This window comes from Sinocyclocheilus rhinocerous, unplaced genomic scaffold, assembly GCF_001515625.1.
Source record: "Sinocyclocheilus rhinocerous isolate Xijiao unplaced genomic scaffold, SAMN03320098_v1.1 scaffold795, whole genome shotgun sequence".
Taxonomy (NCBI): domain Eukaryota; kingdom Metazoa; phylum Chordata; class Actinopteri; order Cypriniformes; family Cyprinidae; genus Sinocyclocheilus; species Sinocyclocheilus rhinocerous.
The window spans coordinates 279,846-298,097 of record NW_015630361.1 but is presented as its reverse complement, the minus strand read 5'-3'; the positions used below and the strand labels follow the sequence as shown (position 1 = coordinate 298,097).

The 18,252-nt window shown below is 36.4% G+C and overlaps 3 protein-coding genes across 10 annotated transcripts in view; 1 reads left to right on the top strand and 2 right to left on the bottom strand.

Moving 5' to 3' along the window:
* Positions 1-5,977, bottom strand: part of LOC107740257 (nuclear receptor coactivator 5-like) — a 9,186-nt gene extending 3,209 nt beyond the window's left edge. Inside the window, exons 1-6 of one of the 5 annotated variants that reach the window (XM_016552619.1) lie at positions 5,835-5,977; positions 3,347-3,607; positions 3,030-3,137; positions 2,161-2,218; positions 785-997; positions 572-684 (exon numbers count right to left, since the gene is read on the bottom strand). In XM_016552619.1, the coding sequence (XP_016408105.1) occupies positions 572-684; positions 785-997; positions 2,161-2,218; positions 3,030-3,137; positions 3,347-3,509 (655 nt within the window). In that variant the 5' untranslated portion in view covers positions 3,510-3,607; positions 5,835-5,977. Of the gene's footprint in view, positions 1-571; positions 685-784; positions 998-2,160; positions 2,219-3,029; positions 3,138-3,346; positions 4,886-5,834 lie in introns of those variants that run through there. The other 4 variants (XM_016552621.1, XM_016552622.1, XM_016552620.1 and 1 more) reach the window with 4 other exon arrangements.
* A 459-nt stretch (positions 5,978-6,436) lies between these two features.
* LOC107740260 (lysosomal protective protein-like) lies at positions 6,437-12,135 on the top strand. Its single transcript, XM_016552629.1, has 15 exons — positions 6,437-6,547; positions 6,792-6,952; positions 7,058-7,169; positions 7,288-7,338; positions 7,552-7,638; positions 7,779-7,934; positions 8,252-8,343; positions 8,592-8,676; positions 8,765-8,856; positions 8,946-9,024; positions 10,268-10,416; positions 10,501-10,576; positions 10,671-10,760; positions 11,664-11,765; positions 12,049-12,135. Exons 2-14 carry the CDS (start codon positions 6,792-6,794, stop codon positions 11,679-11,681), a joined length of 1,248 nt encoding a protein of 415 aa, XP_016408115.1. The 5' UTR covers positions 6,437-6,547; the 3' UTR covers positions 11,682-11,765; positions 12,049-12,135.
* Positions 12,136-12,734: 599 nt separating this feature from the next.
* Positions 12,735-18,252, bottom strand: part of LOC107740259 (phospholipid transfer protein-like) — a 10,493-nt gene continuing 4,975 nt past the window's right edge. For all 4 annotated transcript variants that reach the window (XM_016552626.1, XM_016552628.1, XM_016552624.1 and 1 more), the window contains exons 4-16: positions 17,923-18,048; positions 17,314-17,469; positions 17,103-17,166; positions 16,849-16,912; positions 16,672-16,763; positions 15,594-15,770; positions 15,457-15,516; positions 15,213-15,377; positions 14,853-14,920; positions 14,733-14,775; positions 14,582-14,645; positions 14,003-14,079; positions 12,735-13,926 (exon numbers count right to left, since the gene is read on the bottom strand). In XM_016552626.1, the coding sequence (XP_016408112.1) occupies positions 13,831-13,926; positions 14,003-14,079; positions 14,582-14,645; positions 14,733-14,775; positions 14,853-14,920; positions 15,213-15,377; positions 15,457-15,516; positions 15,594-15,770; positions 16,672-16,763; positions 16,849-16,912; positions 17,103-17,166; positions 17,314-17,469; positions 17,923-18,048 (1,252 nt within the window). In that variant the 3' untranslated portion in view covers positions 12,735-13,830. The remainder of the gene's footprint in view (positions 13,927-14,002; positions 14,080-14,581; positions 14,646-14,732; positions 14,776-14,852; positions 14,921-15,212; positions 15,378-15,456; positions 15,517-15,593; positions 15,771-16,671; positions 16,764-16,848; positions 16,913-17,102; positions 17,167-17,313; positions 17,470-17,922; positions 18,049-18,252) is intronic.

Below are 18,252 nucleotides of genomic sequence, written 5' to 3'. Positions count from 1 at the left end.
GCATTTACTACACAGAGCCGTAGTTCACTGACAAGCTATGCAAACGGCTATCATAATCACAGAACGATTTCTTCGATCTCATAATCGCGCGATTTTGCGTAGCTTGTCAGTGAACTACGGCTCTGTGTAGTAAATGCTGCTCCATCTGAAAGCACGTGCTGGAGATTTACTACTAATCACAGAACGGCTTTACTGACAAGATGCGCATGACAAATCGCATTCGATTAATCGTGCAGCCCTAGTTTTATATTTTAATTTTATATGATCTGTTTTCACTTTATTACAGTTAGTTTTAGTAATTGTTTTTGTCATTTATATTATTTTTGGTTTTAAAATATTGCAACTAGGTGAAATAATAATTTCAAGTTTTTTTTAAATTTTATTTCAGTTAACGGTTATATTATTTCAAGTAACAAAAGTTTTTAAATTAAATTAATTAACTATAATAACTCTGGTCACAATGCAAAAAATTATTGATCTTTAAAATAGGTCATAAAAATAAAAAATTGATCTTAATTTTCTTTATGAAATAAATCAACTTTATATTATGGTTGTAAACAATTCAACCAACCCTCAGACTCTCTCCTTCCATTCCAGGGTTCCCTGTAGCGCTCTGGGTACGGCTCCTCTTTCTTCCGATAACAGTCATACTCGCCACGGTAATAACGATCATACCCTTCCTCTCTGTGGAAGCACAGTAATGTTGTTTAGATTGTTACAACACAGGAAAACAAGAGCTATAAATGCACAACTACAAAACAGCTCAAATGCATTGTGAGTGCACCTGTAGGAAGGATCCTTTTCCCTGCTCTCTGAGCCCCTGTATCGCTCATCGGGCGGCCCTCTAGCATCATGCTCCCGAGGTGGACCGGGACGCAGCTCACGGCTATCGCTTCTCATCTCTCGACTGTCACGGTGGTCTCGAGAATCTCGCCCATGCACTGGGGACCGAGAACGGGGACGGGGCTCTCGACTGTCCCCGTAAGAGCTGGCTGGCCTGAACAGACAAAATACACTCAATCAACACATGCCAACTAAACACTTAACCACTAAAACTAACAGCTCTATTAGACAACTCACTGAGAGAATTTTACCATCAAGTACTTAAAAGACATTATGTTAGTGAAATGGTAAAAACAAAGAACCCTGTAGGTAGGCAAATGCAAATTATTTTTACCAGAAAATCACTTAAGTGCTTTCAGAGTTCGTTTCAGAGTCCTGTTGCCAGAGACCACAGACATGAGAGGGTAGCGCTGAAAATTAATCTTACCGGTCGCAAAATTCACATCATTTCTCTTATAAAACGTACCTTTGCAAACTCTGAATATAGCTCTCCAAAAATGAATGTCATGGGAAAGATGTCGAACATTATCTTTTAAAGTAACCATGAAAACCAGAGTCCATCCGTTAGTTTCCAAAAGTTACTTTTAAATAAAATGAACAGCAGGTTTCAGGATAAAAATGCACTTTTATTACATTTTGTCAGCATTATTTAGGATTTTTTTAAGCCGCTTTAAGATAAACCAACGGAATGAACCGCACTGTTCCACGACTGCAAAATAATTAGTCTCATTTTCTTTTTAAACTAACGTGGTGACGATTAATTGACTGGAAAGACAAACACCAACCTCCAAAAATAAACAACACATCCAACAATTGAATGAACTGCTTAAATTAGTTTTAATTGTTTCCATCCCACTTGAGTACATGAAATAATTCGGTTTTTGGTAATGTTTTAATGCATTTTAATATTAAACAAACTTCTGAAGTGAGTGTTAATTGGAGCGTCGAAAACGACTCCAGCAGGAAGCAGCGACTGTCAGTGGACAATTTCGAAAAACCGTGCATAGTAAGTGAACAGATTGAGTACCACACCGTTTAGACAAAGACACACCAAGGGGAAACGTACTCAAATGACCCTTTCAACTTTATTTCAGTTAATTCTGACACAACTAAAAGTGATGAAAAGGAAAAAAAAAAATAGAACAAACTAAAAACCGAAGAGCCATGAGAAAGATAGACCGAACCGTTTTTGCGCACTCGACAATGATATTTATGCATTTTAGAACTTTCGATGAATTCCATTGTGGAGGGAAAAACGTTTACCAAAATTCTCGATAGAGGTCGTCTTCATTAGCAAAAATCCCAGCGATACTTTACCTGCGTGGAGGGCTTGACCTGGCTTTATTCTGTCGTCTCTCCGCTGCCATATTTACATCTGCAAATAAACCAATCCAAACGTTCAATATGACAAAAGACGGAAATATTTCAGAGCCAAACGAGTTTTTCTTTTACTCAGAGGATGAACATTTGACATTCTGCATCAGATCAAAATAGACAAGTTGTGTCTAAATTGTAAACATTTCCAAAATTTAAATGGCAGTTGAAAATTAAGTACTACACTGATGGGGAAAGAGCAGCAAAGGATCTTGTGAACCTGTGCATCATGTGTACGACAGTATTTGACATTCCCAGCTGTAAACACTTATTAAACACCTCTCAAATTAGACCTTATTAGACCACTAACAATAACTGCCGCTTTGGACAAATGGGAGTATAAAAAAAAAAGTACAAATTATAGCATTAGCAAATCAAAAAATGCCATAAATTCAGATACAATTGTATAATTTTAATTATACAGTCAAGAAAATTATAATTGCAGCAGTCAAAAAGAACAAGTGAAATGGGAAAACATGGGATCTGCATATTAATTAATTTCAAAAAGTCACAGGACACCAATATAACATATTTGTAAAACGTTCCTTTGGATTTATAGCCTCTATTTATACCTTTACATGTACAAAAATTCAAGACAGAATGCTTAAAGAAAAAAAATGAAACTTAAATATGCAGTTTGCATAAGGAACATATTTAAGGTAAAGTTTGGCTTTATTAGATTCACCATATTGGAGTTATTACAGTAATACAATTAATTGGTCATATGATTTAATTCTCTTAAGCTAAAATTTAAAACTTGATGTAACAACTCCCCAAATCACTCCAGTGTTTAATACCAAATCAGACCTTACCTAGTTTATAACCTCTATAAATTCGGCCGTTTTGTCCGGCTTTAGCGGCCTCAGCATCCTCCACTCGCTCAAACTGCACAAATCCGTAGCCACGAAACAGGGACAAAGCTGGAAAAGGGAACAATCATTTTCGTTTTACGCAAAAAGACGCTTTTTGGTGGATTTTTGGCCTAAGCTTCCCTTGCTTTTTGCAAATCGCAACCAAAGCCTTTAGACCGAAGTCTAAAGAACTGTGGGTTAAAGCAGTTAAAACTGCAGCGAACACTATGAAATTTCCCGAAACGTCTAAAAAGGCTTTGAGTTTGTACGCTACTAACCCTGTATTTTCCCATATGGCCTGAACAGATCCTCCATGTCCTTCTTCGCCATGTGTGCCGTGGGCAAATTTCCGACAAAAATCCGTCGCTCCAGCTCACGAGGGTCATTGCTGTTGGTGGTGTACGAGGGTGGCGTATTACTCCGGCTTCTTCTGTGCGACATGCCTCTACGATCTTTAGGTTCAATGGCCCTTTTTCAAGGAACGCTTGCAGTTGATTTTAGTTACAAGACTATTTGATTAGCTATATTTCCCCCAAGGTCTTGAAATTGACGATGCATCGACATGTAAGAAAAGAGAGATTCCAGAGGTAAAATAACTGGGCAAAGTAAGAAAACACCGCAGAAGTCAACATGAAATCAAAATCGATCAGATTTACTTTCTTAAAACATCTTGATATCTGAATGTAGATTGATTGATTTGAACATTATTAATTTTCTAATTGAATATCCCATTTCATTCTAAAATACTGTGCCAATCTAGTTTCATGTTGACTTTAAAGACAAACTTGAGAAACTTCACAACAAGTAGAATTTCTAAGTGCAGTTTAATTCACATGCAGTGTTTTGCTGCCTGATCAATTGGCATATGAACACTTTACGGTCACTTACACCAAATAAATTGCTGAAAATAAATGAACTTTTTGGCTTAGTGAGGCCTTGATCGCAGGAGTCCTTGGATTTTGCAGCTGCACTTCAAGTCTCATGCAAAGATGCTCCTCAGATTGCCTTTTTAAATGAAACACATTTCTCAAGTATTTGATGAAAGACTGTGGGTGAAGACGACAGGAAAACCTGTTGGAAGAACTGACCACAAACGGGTTTCCACAGAGCACGCAACGGAAAATATGCAAGCTTGTCATTGAAGATAAGGCTTGTTCTTGGGGATAAACAGAAAATGCTCCCCAAAAATTTCTTGCAGGTTGTCCAAAGTTAAAAAATTCGCTAACATCGGTATCCACAACATGGAGGCGACGCTTGATGAACCAGTCAGTAGGTTAACAAAAACACAGTGGACACTGGACATCATGGCTCAAGGGGTATCGTCAAATATTTGCCATTAGACCAAATTTTCCACTACAACGCACATCTGAAAGCAATCGTCACAGTTTCTTGGCCCGCTTGTTACGGTGCATGTTTTCGTCATAGTAGTTGGATGGTAAGAGCTCACAGATGCTGTAGACTTTGTGGTCCACTTTGGCAGTCTGGTGACATTTTGTTAAGTTGCAAAACATGATATCATACCCTGAGTTTCCAAAGCTGCTCAATACCTTACCAGATGAATGCTGGTCGTTCCACCTAAATGATTTTGCACTTTTTCAGATGACTCTACCTCAAGAATATCAACTGCCAACAATGGAGAGTGAAAACATGAATTTGGGATTATATTATATTATCAGATTACAAGATATTATATACTATGTACTGTACTCTGACAAATTAGAGATGGTAAGTGTGTACCAACATAGTAAAGTTTTGTAGGATTGTAGCATTTTCTATTTCCATTTTCTCACAGGGAGAGTTCAAATGTTATAAAACTTAAAACTAATGTCAATTCAAATAAAATTATCAAAACAGGATTTTATACATGTTTAATGTATCTTAGTGTTAGAATGATATGTTTTGTTGAACAGGCGTTGGACAACAAATAAAAAGGTAAAATATGGGCTTAAATAAAAATAAAAAACATTTCTTATGATTCAGTATTTTGGCACTCTATTACTACTAATAATATATTAATATTAATGCTTGAATATTAGACATTCAAGAAGTATGGCCCTGTAAAACACGCCTGTTCTTACGGTCTCCCATTGTTGAAAGAGTCAAAACAATAAACTGCTACTATGGAATTTCGCGCGATTTAGTATTTTAATAATCTGTTACACTGTCTATCATCCTCCACTGTCATATTTCCTCCACTTTTTATTATCCAAAAGGCAGAGACAGTGAAAACTGGCAACAAGTGACAATGGACAGCATATAAAATCCTCGTCGGCGCCACAACAACCCTTCCGACATTTTGTGACCGTGTCGTGTGGTCACGCGAAATCAAACCGTGTAAAAGAACGCGCAAATGTTGCTACAAACGACAAAGACCGCGTATTCCTGTGAAAAAAAAATGCATACCGTGCATATTCCGTCCTTTTAAAAGCTGTAGGGAAAACCGCGCACACTTCGTCTAGTGTGGGATTCGATCAGGCGCCATGTTGCTCCGCACAGTAACGTTAGATGCTCCGTTGCTTTAAATTCGTTTTTTTTTTTCAATCGTGTGCGTTCATGCTCGAGTTGAACGATTCAAACGTTGTTTTCTTACTACCAAAACGACATTTACGGCTTCCAACAATCAAAAAGAACAATCGATGCTTCGACTAACAGGGCAGCTAACAAGCTAGCTTACATTTATAACAATGAATGCAGCTGTAGATACAGAGCTCTAGAATTTTTGATTCCTATGAAAGGTTTTGTCAGTTCATGGAAGCAAACTCTTACCGTTACCATGGGAACCTGGAAACCATCCTGCGATTTGCTCGCGGCGTCCTGTTTGTCCGAACAATTAAAACGAAAGTCCCGCATGCAAAACTGCCGCAACCTTGCGGTGATCCTGTGCGGAACTGCGAGTTGCTTAGAGACTGTGTTGATGACGCTGTTTCCAAAATAAAAGTTCCAGTTCTGATGTTCCTTTGTAAACAACGATTGCGGTACAAATAATTGTCTTAAAAAAATTATAATAATTAGTTTCCATTTAGACCGACTTGCAAATAAAAAAGAATACATTTAGAAGTACATAGTATCTTAAAAATTAAAGTATGAATAGTAAACCTATTTTTTATTTATCGTTGCATTACCTTTACCGTTTTATTACCGGAAGTACATAGTATCTTAAAAATTAAAGTATGAATAGTAAACCTATTTTTTATTTATCGTTGCATTACCTTCACAAAATTTGCACAAAAGGTGTTTTATAATGTATTTCCAATACTGGCCTCGATATGAGCATGAAAACAGAAATAATTCTTTATTTATAGGTTGTTTTCTTTGTTTTTAGAATAATTGACAGCTTAAATTTTGTGCACTTTTATTTTGACACCGCGGACGAAAAACATCATGTGTCTTCATCACGGGAAAGTTGAAGTCACAAGAATTTTGGGACTACTTAAACAATTTACTTGCCGGTAAACGTTTTTGTTCCCACACCTGGAAAGGTAAGACTAATAAAACAATACTGTGAACAATTTTAATCTTTCTTTTGCTGAATAATATCCGTCCATGCGTCAGATTTTCACCGTCATTATAGGATAAACCCTCAATTTCCTAGTTAGTGCTCTGAGTTACATGATTACCCTTTTGGTTTTTGGTGACCTCTTTGCTTCAGATTATTATAATTGATGAGTTTTCTTTTCTATAAGAAGGTTAAGTCCGTAACTGTGGTGTTTTGCTGTGCTTCAGATGCATCTTGTGCTGGTGTGTTTGCTGCTGGGGGTGCTGGAGGTTTCTGGGGCTCCAGATGCAGATGAGATCAAATATCTTAGTGGACTTTCAAAACAGCCCAGCTTCAAGCATTATTCTGGATACTTCAATGTGGCAGATAACAAACACCTTCACTACTGGTAAGCTGGACTGTCCGACTTTCACTTTCATTTAAATGACCCTAAGAATAGTTTTGAAAATTCTCATATGTAAATGTCCAACATTATTGTGTTCCTGTTGTTCAGGTTTGTTGAGTCTCAGAAAGATCCGGCCAATAGTCCGGTTGTTCTGTGGCTAAACGGAGGACCAGGATGTAGCTCCTTGGATGGTTTGCTCACAGAACACGGACCTTTCCTGGTGAGATTTTACAACACTTTTTTCTTTTTTTTTTATAACTGTAATTAATTTTATTAAAATATTTAAAAGCATAAATGCTTTAAATAATGTGTTATCCCTTCTCTCCGGTTATTCACAGATCCAAGATGACGGCGCAACTCTAGAATATAATCCTTATGCTTGGAACAAGGTATGGATTTTGGCTTATACGCATATATAGCCTACATATACTTCAGCATTACCTAATGAGTTATTTCTGTGGTGTGAAATGAGGAAGTCTTGGGGGTCAGTTTCGGTAACTGGACTATGACACTTCCTTAAGCCAGTCACATGCTCTTATGGTCTTTTATTCTTGGCTGTAGCAAACCAGCTTTATTGTACTAAACATGGGCTGTTTTTCCAGATTGCAAATGTCTTATACCTGGAGTCACCAGCAGGTGTCGGCTTCTCCTACTCCGATGACAAGAAGTACACTACCAATGACACAGAGGTATGATTTAAATCAAACAAAAAAAAAATATATATATATATATATATATGAGTATTTAATTGTGTGGCACAGATAATATTTAATTGAACTGTTTATGATCAAAACCCAAAATGGTAACCATATAATCGCTGACCTTCCAGGTGGCCACAAACAACTACTTGGCCTTGAAAGAATTTTTCAGGTTGTTTTCTGAGTTCAGTAAGAATGAGTTTTTCTTGACTGGCGAGAGTTACGGAGGCATTTACATTCCAACGCTGGCTGAGATCGTCATGGAGGACAGCAGCATAAATTTACAGGTAGGAGGGACTTTATTTTGACTGTATTGCCCATAAACAACACAGACATTGAGCCAGCAGAGTGTATGGCGTGTGTGTATTTGCACAGACTGGACTGGCGTCTTACCTTAGACCCGCCCTGAGTGACTCATCAGTCCTCCATTGTTTCACCGCCGGAGCAGTTGTAGACAAGAATGACTCCTAAGCGATTGACGTGTTCTGTTGTTGGATGTAATAATGAATATAGCAGTCCTCATTTACTCCCGACATCTGAGTCGCTGAAGACGCAGTGGATTAGCCAGCAGAGTGTATGGCGTGTGTGTATTTGTGTTTTGTAGGGTATTGCAGTTGGAAATGGCTTGTCCAGTTATGAACTAAATGACAATTCACTGGTCTATTTTGCGTACTATCATGGACTTCTTGGGACCAGGTGTGATATTTATTTATTTATTTATTTTACCTTTTTGTGTGACTCTATTTAACAACTCTTTTATACATGTACTCTTATATATTGGTGCTTGATGTGAAGGCACGTGTCACTATTACTTGCAACACGCAAAAAATAAATACATTGTAATAAAATAAAGAATTTATTTGTGAATTTTATTTATGTATTGTTTTTTGTAGCTTTGTGTATTTATTTTTTACTTTTTAAAAAAAAATTTTTTTTATGCATAGCTTGTGGAATGACCTGCAGACTTTTTGCTGCAAAGATGGAGTGTGTAACTTCTACGATAACCAGGATGTGAACTGCTCGACTTCTGTAAGTTAAACGGTGCTCTACTAATGGCTTAAGATGTCATGTCACATATTCTTTACTAATCTTTTCTTATCTTTCTATCAATCTTTAGCTCTATACAGCTCAAGCTATAGTCTACAATTCAGGACTCAACATTTATAACCTGTATGCACCCTGTGCCGGAGGTGTTCAGCAGAGAGTCAGGTGAGCTTGGATCAGTTATGTGTTAACTGTTTAATGTCAGTTCATAAGAAGACGTTCCAGTGTCATTTTGTTCTGTGTTCTGAAACCAGCATTGAAAACGGCCAGTTTGTGATCCGAGACATGGGCCACCACTTCCTCAACCATCCATGGTCCAAAGCACAGAACGAGGTAGAGAAACCAGTTTATGTGTTGCTTTCGGATTCGGAATACAGAGTCTCATTTTCAAATAGCTTATTGACTCAGAATGAAAATGAGCATTGTCACTTGCTCGTTACTAATACACTCTCATGTTGTTTCAAACCTGTACGAGTTGCTTTTGTTCTGTGCAACACAAAAGGACATGTTTAGCAGTTCTCATGCTCATTTCCATACAATGAAAGCCGGTTTCCTGCAGAGTTTAGCTCCAACTTGCCTCAATACACCTCCCTGCAAGTTTCAAGTATACCTAGCAAGACCTTTATTATCTGGTTCAGGTGTTTTGATTAGGGTTGGAGCTAAACTCTGCAGGACACCGGCCCTCCAGGACCGAGTCTGGTGACCCCTGGACTATAAATTCATTTTTGGGTGAATGGTCTCTTTAAAGAAATTCTTCACCCAAAACAGAAAAATTGTCATTTACTCACAGACACTCAAGCTGTTCCAAAACTGGATGAGTTTCTTTCTTCTGCTGAATACAAAGAAGATATTTTGAAGAATGTTGGTAATCAAGCAGTTTCTAGTCCCCATTGACTTCCATAGAATTATACTATGAAAGTCTATGGGGACCAGCAACTGCTTGGTTACCAACATTCTTAATAATATGTGACCCTGGAGCACAAAATCAGTCATAAGGGTCAATTTTTCGAAATTGAGATTTATACATCATCTGAAAGCTGAATAAATAGGCTTTTCATTGATGTATGGTTTGTTAGGATAGGACAATATTTGAAGATACAACTATTTGAAAATCAAAATATTGAGAAAATCACCTTTAAAGTTGTCCAAATGAAGTTCTTAGCAATGCATATTACTAACCAATAATTAAGTTTTAATATATTTACAGTAGGAAATGTACAAAATATCTTCATGGAACATGATCTTTACTTAATATCCTAATGATTTTTGGCATAAAAGAAAAATCGATAATTTTGACCCATACAATGTATTTTTGGCTATTGCTACAAATATACCCCAGCGACTTAAGACTGCTTTTGTGCTCCAGTGTCACATATTGTCTTTTATGTTCCACACAAAGAAACGCATACAGGTTTGGAACAACTTCGGGGTGAGTAAATTATGACAGAATTTTTGCTTTTGGGTGAACTATCCCTTTAAGAACTATGAAAAACAAAGCTTTGTGTCTGGTCACGATGTTAACACATTTATATGGTGCTTTGAGGGTTAATCCACATGAATCTTCTCCTTGAATCAGAAATTGCGAGGTGTGGTCTCCCTGTTCAAATCTTCGAGGCTGGATCCTCCGTGTACCAACTCTACTCCATCCACCCTGTATCTCAACAACCCGCAGGTGAAGTCTGCTCTCCACATCTCGCCCAATGCTTTGGACTGGGTCATCTGTAGGTGTGTTGAGTGGACTTTAACCATGCAGATGAGTTTTGTTATAGAGGATTTTCATTTGCAATTGTGTCTGGTTGTTTGTTGCAGTGCTGAAGTCAATCTGAACTATAACCGGCTGTTCAAGGATGTGAAGAAACAGTACCTGAAGCTGCTTGGAGCACTAGTGAGTGATGGAAATGTAAACTCTTATGAATCAAATATTTACCAGCTCTTATTGATTGTAATTACTTTTTTTTTTTTTTTTTTTTTTTCAACAGAAATACCGTGTGTTGGTATATAATGGAGATGTGGACATGGCCTGCAACTTCCTAGGAGACGAATGGTTTGTGGAGTCGCTCCAGCAAGAGGCGAGTTGTTGCCCACTGATATTGTGTCCTACTTTCTTTTAGTCTTGGTCTGGGGTCTGCTCATTAAGTGTGTGTGTCTGTGTGTCTGTGTGTCTGTGTGTGTGTGTCTGTGTCTGTGTCTGTGTGTCTGTCTCTGTCTCTGTCTCTGTCTCTGTCTGTCTGTCTGTGTTTTTCAAATTAAAAAAGAAATCTGTGCATCCTAACTCCCAGTCAATAAGACAACACAACTTGTGTATTTGTTTGTTTGTTTGTAGTAGTATTTAAATAAACTGAGAAATTAATAATAACAAATAATATTCAGAAAAATATTATGTAACTTTTATAATAAAAAGAAAAATTATATTTTAATAGATGTTATATTTTTATAGTATATTTTAATACAATATTTGTAGTATATTTTAATAGATATTTATTAGTCCATTTTTAAATTATACTAGGTAACATTTTTATTCAGAAAATATATTAATTTACATTTTTAAAAAGGTTTCTCCTGAAATAATTCTAGAACTTGTCATATAGTAAGCTGAATATTGCTATTATTGTTGTTATTTTAGTTTTTGTTGTTGTGTGTGTGTGTTTGTTTTTAGATAAAATTGTTACATTTTTTAAATTTTGTATTGAAAGGATATTGATTGAATTTGAGTTATGCAATTGAATTATTTTTGCCATGAATATAGCCATTGCTGCAGACATGGTGTTAAATCATAAATAAATAAATAAAGAAGAAATAACAACATTAAATTTGTTTTGTTGTTGTTGTTATTAAATGTTTTTTTTTGGGGGGGGGGGGAACTCTTCCCATTTTTGTACAATTATGTATTAGACGGTCCATATTGTTGGTGGTCTAAAATAACCTTTTTTGCTGTAGCAGAATAAACAATCTCTCTTTATCTTCTCCAACAGGTGCAGGTGCAGCGCTGACCTTGGATTTATTTCAATGGTGAAACTCAGCAGATCGGCGGCTTTGTAAAGGAATTCACCCACATCGCTTTCCTCACAGTGAAGGTGAGACTGCATTAAAATCAATGGCACAAGAAATCAGTGCCATGATATTATTTCAAACATCTCCTGAGCTGCCTACATAGCATTTTAGGCATCATAACGCAGCTTAATTGGGTTTAGAATGGAGAACTCCATACACTTCCATTGTAAACTAGTTTTACCTAGTATATGCATCTGTGAGCTTTTTTTCTCGGTGAACTTTTTATTTCTTTTTCTTTTTTGTATTCTATTATTATTTTTGCTTTGTTTTTATTTTTTACATTGTATTTATCTATGTCCTCCACAGGGTTCGGGTCACATGGTTCCCACTGACAAACCCATAGCGGCCTTCACAATGTTCAGTCGCTTCATCACCAAACAACCTTACTAGAACACAGTCGGGGATTTTTACTCTTTTTAAATCTGGATTTGCACTGTCACACTGGTAAAATGTTTCTGATGGATGGACCACTGACCGTTTTCTGTCACTTTGCCACTCAAAACTGATAATGTATTCATGTAGTTTAGTTGCCAGCCTGTGAACTAAAGTCATGCTGACTGTACATAAGGATGTTTCATCATATGTGTTTAAGAGATTCACAGATGTCTATATTCCTCCGTCGATCTTTTATTATGATTGATTTAATTGCGAGAGATGCTGAGTGTTTACGAATTGAAATTCGATCCGATCAGCTGTGAGTGTTTATTGCACAATTTTAGCTTGTCTTCTCTATTAAACATGAAACTGTAGCTTTTATTAATCATCGCACAGATTATTTTTGTCATCCCTTCAGGTATTAATACCTCGCTGTGATAACTGTAGACGTTTGTTGAGGTGTCACTGAGTTGCTTGGTTTGATTGTGGTTTAAAGTGATGTACATTATCTCTGGTACTTTTTGTGCTCATAAGGGAATAATTTTTGTGCCTTTTTATCTTTTTCTTCCCCCCAGTTTTTATTTTTTTTAATTAAAGAAGTTTTCTATGATTTTAAGTTTTTCTTTGTGATCTTTTAATTTTAGAAAACGGTGCATTTTTAAACCCTTTCAATCATTTCAATGATGAACTAAACAAGTTTTCAGATCAAAAACTGTAACATTTGCTGATTTTTAACATGTCATTTTTATAAAGAGGTACAGTGATTTTATTCACAGATGAGGATGGCAAACCTATCTCATATTAAACAATCAATATACGATAAAACTTGTACAAAAAATCATAAAATGCAACTAAAAGTACAAATACATTGTTTTATACACCTAAGAACACAGTATAAAGAGTTGTACATGTGTTTTCAGGGTTCAGACACTGGTGCAATACCTTAAAGTCGACATGAACCTGTATTTGCAACCCATTTTGCTTCTGAAATGTGGGTAAAAAATGTAGTTTGGTACTTCGTATTAATGCACTGATTAATTGGGTGGGTGTTTGATATTAGAACAGAGTCATGTCTAAATGTAACTTTGTATTGGTTTGTGGGGGATCTGTTTTCTATTGAAATCCCATCCTCAAGAGCAGCTCTACGTATCCAAACGGTAATGCTGCTTTTTGCAAATATATACTTATTTGCTTATACTGGTGTAATCTTCATGCAACAGCTATTTACACGGAGTGTAAAAAGTTAGACTGTATTTACACAGAGCAAATAGTGATAGATACTGTTTGCACAAAGTGTAAATAGAAAAAATGCGCTATTCGTGCTAAAGGTGAAATTCCTAAGCAATAGTGAAAACAGCCTTTGCCGACAAGGTTGGTAATTTGCACTAATTAATTGTTAGAGACTGCCAGTGTTCATTATATTAGCAGTATAATATTGCATTAAGTATTGGGAGGAAATTAGAAAAAATAGGGATTGCATGTTGGCATAAAGTGCAAACTGTTCACAATTGCACCAGGAATGTGTATTCAGAGAGTAAATAGGTTGAATTTACTGTAACGATAGCAGGTCTTGAGAATCAGATGTTCTGTACAGTTAATAAACATCATGCTTCTGCTGGAAGGTTAGTTACAACCTCCATTTATTGCTCCTTATTTTAGTATCCGTGCATGACTTTGTACATGCGGTAATGTTAGCCTGGCTCTTCTCTGGTCTTAAATTGAGTTGTCTGTCTCACCCGACAGCTTCCTCTCGATTATTTCTCTCAGACCTGTTCTGAAGTGTAGGTTTGCCCCCACGATGATGTAGCCCTGTGAGATCATAGAGAATCATAGCTGAGCATATCAAAATTTGCTGAAGATGTTAAAAGTTTCACCAGCCACTTACATTGTGATACTCCACCACCTCTTCAATGAAGTCTATCCCGTCCGGAAGAGGGATCTGCACACCTCGCTTGGTGTAATCTTACATGAAAACACATTTAGATTTGTTTGAAATATTTTAATGAATATGTTTGGGGTCAGTAAAATGATTTGTTAAAGAAATTAAAGTTTATTCAGAAAGAACACATTCAGTTGATCAAATGTGACATTAAATGTAATTTTTGAATAAATGCTCTGGAAAAAAAATAATAATCCTGAAAAAAATTTTAATATTTAAAAAATATGAAGCAGCACAACATTGTTTTCAACATTGATTTAAAAAAAAATTTCTTGAGCAGCACATCAGTATATTAGAATGATTTCTGAAGGATCATGTGACACTGAAGACTGGAGTAATGATGCTGAATATTCAGCTTTGATCACAGGAATAAATTATATTTTAACATATATTCACATAAAAAACACTTGTTTTAAATTGTAATAATATTTCACAATTTTTACTGTTATTTTTTAATCAAGTAAATGCAGCCTTGAGCATGAGACGTCATTTAATATATATATATATATATATTGTTTCACTTACTGTTAATGAGAGGCACCACAGATATCTGCAGCATCGTTTTCAACGGACCTTGCAGTGGAATAAGCTGAAGGAAAATATTCATTACATTGACTATATCTGCTCTTGATTAGTTTTACATCAAATATATTTGTGTCTGGAAACGCAAACTTACAGCCAAAGACTCGAGAGCAGATTGATTGGAGAAAATTTTAAACCTGAAAACAGATTATCCGTTCAAAATCAATGTTAAAAATGAGTCAAATACAGTTCAGTGTTTGTGCATCATATTCACCTTCTCAGATCTAAATGGATGGCCAAGCGCTTGCCCTTCATTGATACTTTTGCGTTGAATTTGCCTACCTAAAAACAAGATGAATTTGGTGCATTTATAACATCCCTTCATTCTGAAACTATTGGTTGTATATATTGTGTATACCAGGGATCCTCAAATCTGGCCCACGAGATCCACTTTCCTGCAGAGTTTAGCTCTAACCCTAATCAAACACACCTGAGCATACTAATCAGTGTCTTCAGGATCATTAGAAAATCACAGGTAGCTGAGTTTGATCAGGGTTGGAGCTAAACTCTGCAGCGCATTGGCCCTCCAGGGCAAGATTTGAGGAACCCTGGTGTATACTGTAGTTCTCCTCACCATGGTCATGCTGCTGAGCTGGACTGCTGGTTTTCCTGGAGGAAGAACCAACACTTTGAGGTTACAGTTGACAGCCACACTGGCGCCAGAGGTCTTGATAGTGGACCGAGGAGGAGATGTGACCTCTAACTCCAGCGACAGAGGATGCTCTATTAGAGCCGGGTTCTGCTTGGACAGACAAACACAGAGAATAGATGGTTGCTGGGACATTGCTATGCGATTTCTACATCTTAGTTTTGCTCACCAACATCATGATTGTCCCCAAGTAGGTGGTCCTGAGGAGCATCTCCAAGTCCTTGGGCATCTGAAATGAGTCGAGCAATAGTTGCTTTTCTCTTATTAGTGTATCATGCCCTTGAAGTGTATTGGATGGTGTCTTACTCTTTCGTTTGCAATCTGCATTTGGAACAGTCCACCTTTGAAGTAAGAGAAGAGGCCGCTGTCAAAGAAGAATTCAGAGAGAGCGAGATAGATCATACGATCATACTCTCTCACTATCGGATTCACAGCGTAGTTCACGAGCGTCTCGTTCTCATTCTTAAGGTCATAAAACATGCCCTGTGTAGACGAGAGAGGGAGAGAAACACATAAATAATACATTAAAAAAACTTGACATATATTCTACCCATAATTCTATATACGGTATATAAATATATGTAGAATATATGCTAAATATATTGTGTAAACAGCACCATATTTTTTTCAAATTAAAAACTGTATTTCATTTACACCCTTAAATTCCAAAATATATAGGCTAATAGAAAATGTAAGCCTACTTCAAGCAGCAAGAAAATACATTTGCAGTCTTAAAATAAATTTTTGGGCGAACAAAATATATTTTTAAAAATATGTTTTGGACAAGTTAAGATTTGCAATATTTAATTTATAGATTTACATCAATAAATATATCAAAAATATGAGGTAATATAAGTAAACTTAAAAATATCACTATAAGATATTTTAACATCTAATTAAATATACAGTATATATATATATATATACCATGGAGTAGCAGGTAATTAAATCCACCATAGTATTGGCTATATTTGTTTTTTATTTTTTAAATGTTTTCAACAGCAGCAACTCACCAAGGCTTCATATATTTTATCAAAAGCACAGTAAAAAAAACGTAATATTGTGAAATATTGTTTCAAATTAAAATAACTCTTCTGTAATTAAATGCAATGTAATATAATGTAATTTATTTCTGTGATCAAAGCTGAATTTTCAGCATCATTACTCCAGTCTTCAGTGTCACATGATCCTTCAGAAATCATTCTAATATGCTGATTTGCTGCTCAAGAAACATTTCTTATTATTATCAATGTTAAAAACAGTTGAGCTATATGATAAATTATTTCTGAATTCTTTGATAAGTATAAATAATGTATCTTTGCTGACCCAAAACCTTTGTGTAAACTTGCATATCAAGTTCAGTAACTAGTCATCTGTCACTCACCCTAAAATCCATATCAAGGCTAGTTTCTGTCACCACAGGGTCATTTAGCAGTGAGTAATCGATGCCCACGTAACTGTCCACCTCCGCGCGCACTGAAAAACACATTCCCGTAAACACACGAGTCTGACAGATCAATATATCATGACAGTTTTACAATGATCAACATCGTTCTCTAACCTGGGATTGTTTCCAGTAGCTGGTTAACCAGAACCAGTGCAGCATGATTCAAAGCAGGACAAATCTGACAGAGACATAAGTGCGAAAGTTATCTTTCATTAAAATGTGTTAAAATGTCATTAAAGTTAAAATAATTTTCGGACAGCGCCATCTAGAGTTTCATGCCAGAACTCTGTATTTGTAATGAGCAATGATATGTAACTAAGCACCCCTACTAGCATCTGCTAATCCTGACTGGAAAAAAGCAAACAAACCTGTTTATTTAAGACGAAGCGCATTCCTGTAGTCAGGAACGCTCCGATGAAGTCATAAACCCTCCTGTGAGAATATTTTGAGACACATAAGAATATGCCATATTTCAGATAGACATGCAAAATGCTGAGCAAACAATTAACAAAGAAATTGTACAGTTAATCAAATCATGTGTCATTTTCAATGCTCAAAGTTCAATGTAGAGTGAAGTACCCGAGGGTCCCGCTAAATCTCGCCCTCATCTTGGCGATGGATGCATTACAGCTGACATTGGAGATCTTGAGACGTCCCTCCTTGTCTTTGCTGAGATGGAGGACTGTGAAGATGTCGACACCTTCAGCGGAGGCGTTGATGGCTCCCTCATCATAACTAATGAAGAGAAAGAGGACACCTCATCAAGACAGCATTTATTTGATCATCAATAGAGAAATATGATGAAATATTAATATTGATAAACAATAATACTGTGAAATATTATTGCAATATTTCAATGTGAATATATTATAAAATGTAATTAATTCCTGTGATCAAAGCTGAATATTCAGCATCATTACTCCAGTCTTCAGTGTCACATGATCCTTCAGAAATCATTCTAATATGCTGATTTGCTGCTCAAGAAACATTTCTAATTATTATCAATGTCAAATGTTGATACCGTGATACATGTCTATTTTCAGGATTCTTTGATGAATAGAAAGTTCAAAAGAACAGCATTTATTTGAACTAAAAATCCTTTGTAACGTTATAAATGATCAATTGAATGCATCCTTGCTGAATCATGCATGTCTGTTGTTTGACTTCTGCAGATGTGTTCAGACTCACAAGAGCCAGTACAGGATGCGTCTCTGGAAGTTGAGGGTGATGGAGGAGTTCTGCACCTCGAACAGCAGCCCCACGTCAGGCTGGAAGCGCAGGTCAGACGTCAGGTTCAGCTCCGTGATCTTCACACTCAACAAACATCAGAGAAGAGTTAGAGTCGTCGCTAGATATTATGGAATCTCATAGGTTCGTTCAGCCCTTGTGGTCGTCATTCTAGTCCATACGCTTTTGTAATGCCACTGATACCTAAAGGGCACCATCACACCCTTCTGAATTAAGAAATGACAAATGGGAAAAAATGGTGCATCTATCTATCTATCTATCTATCTATCT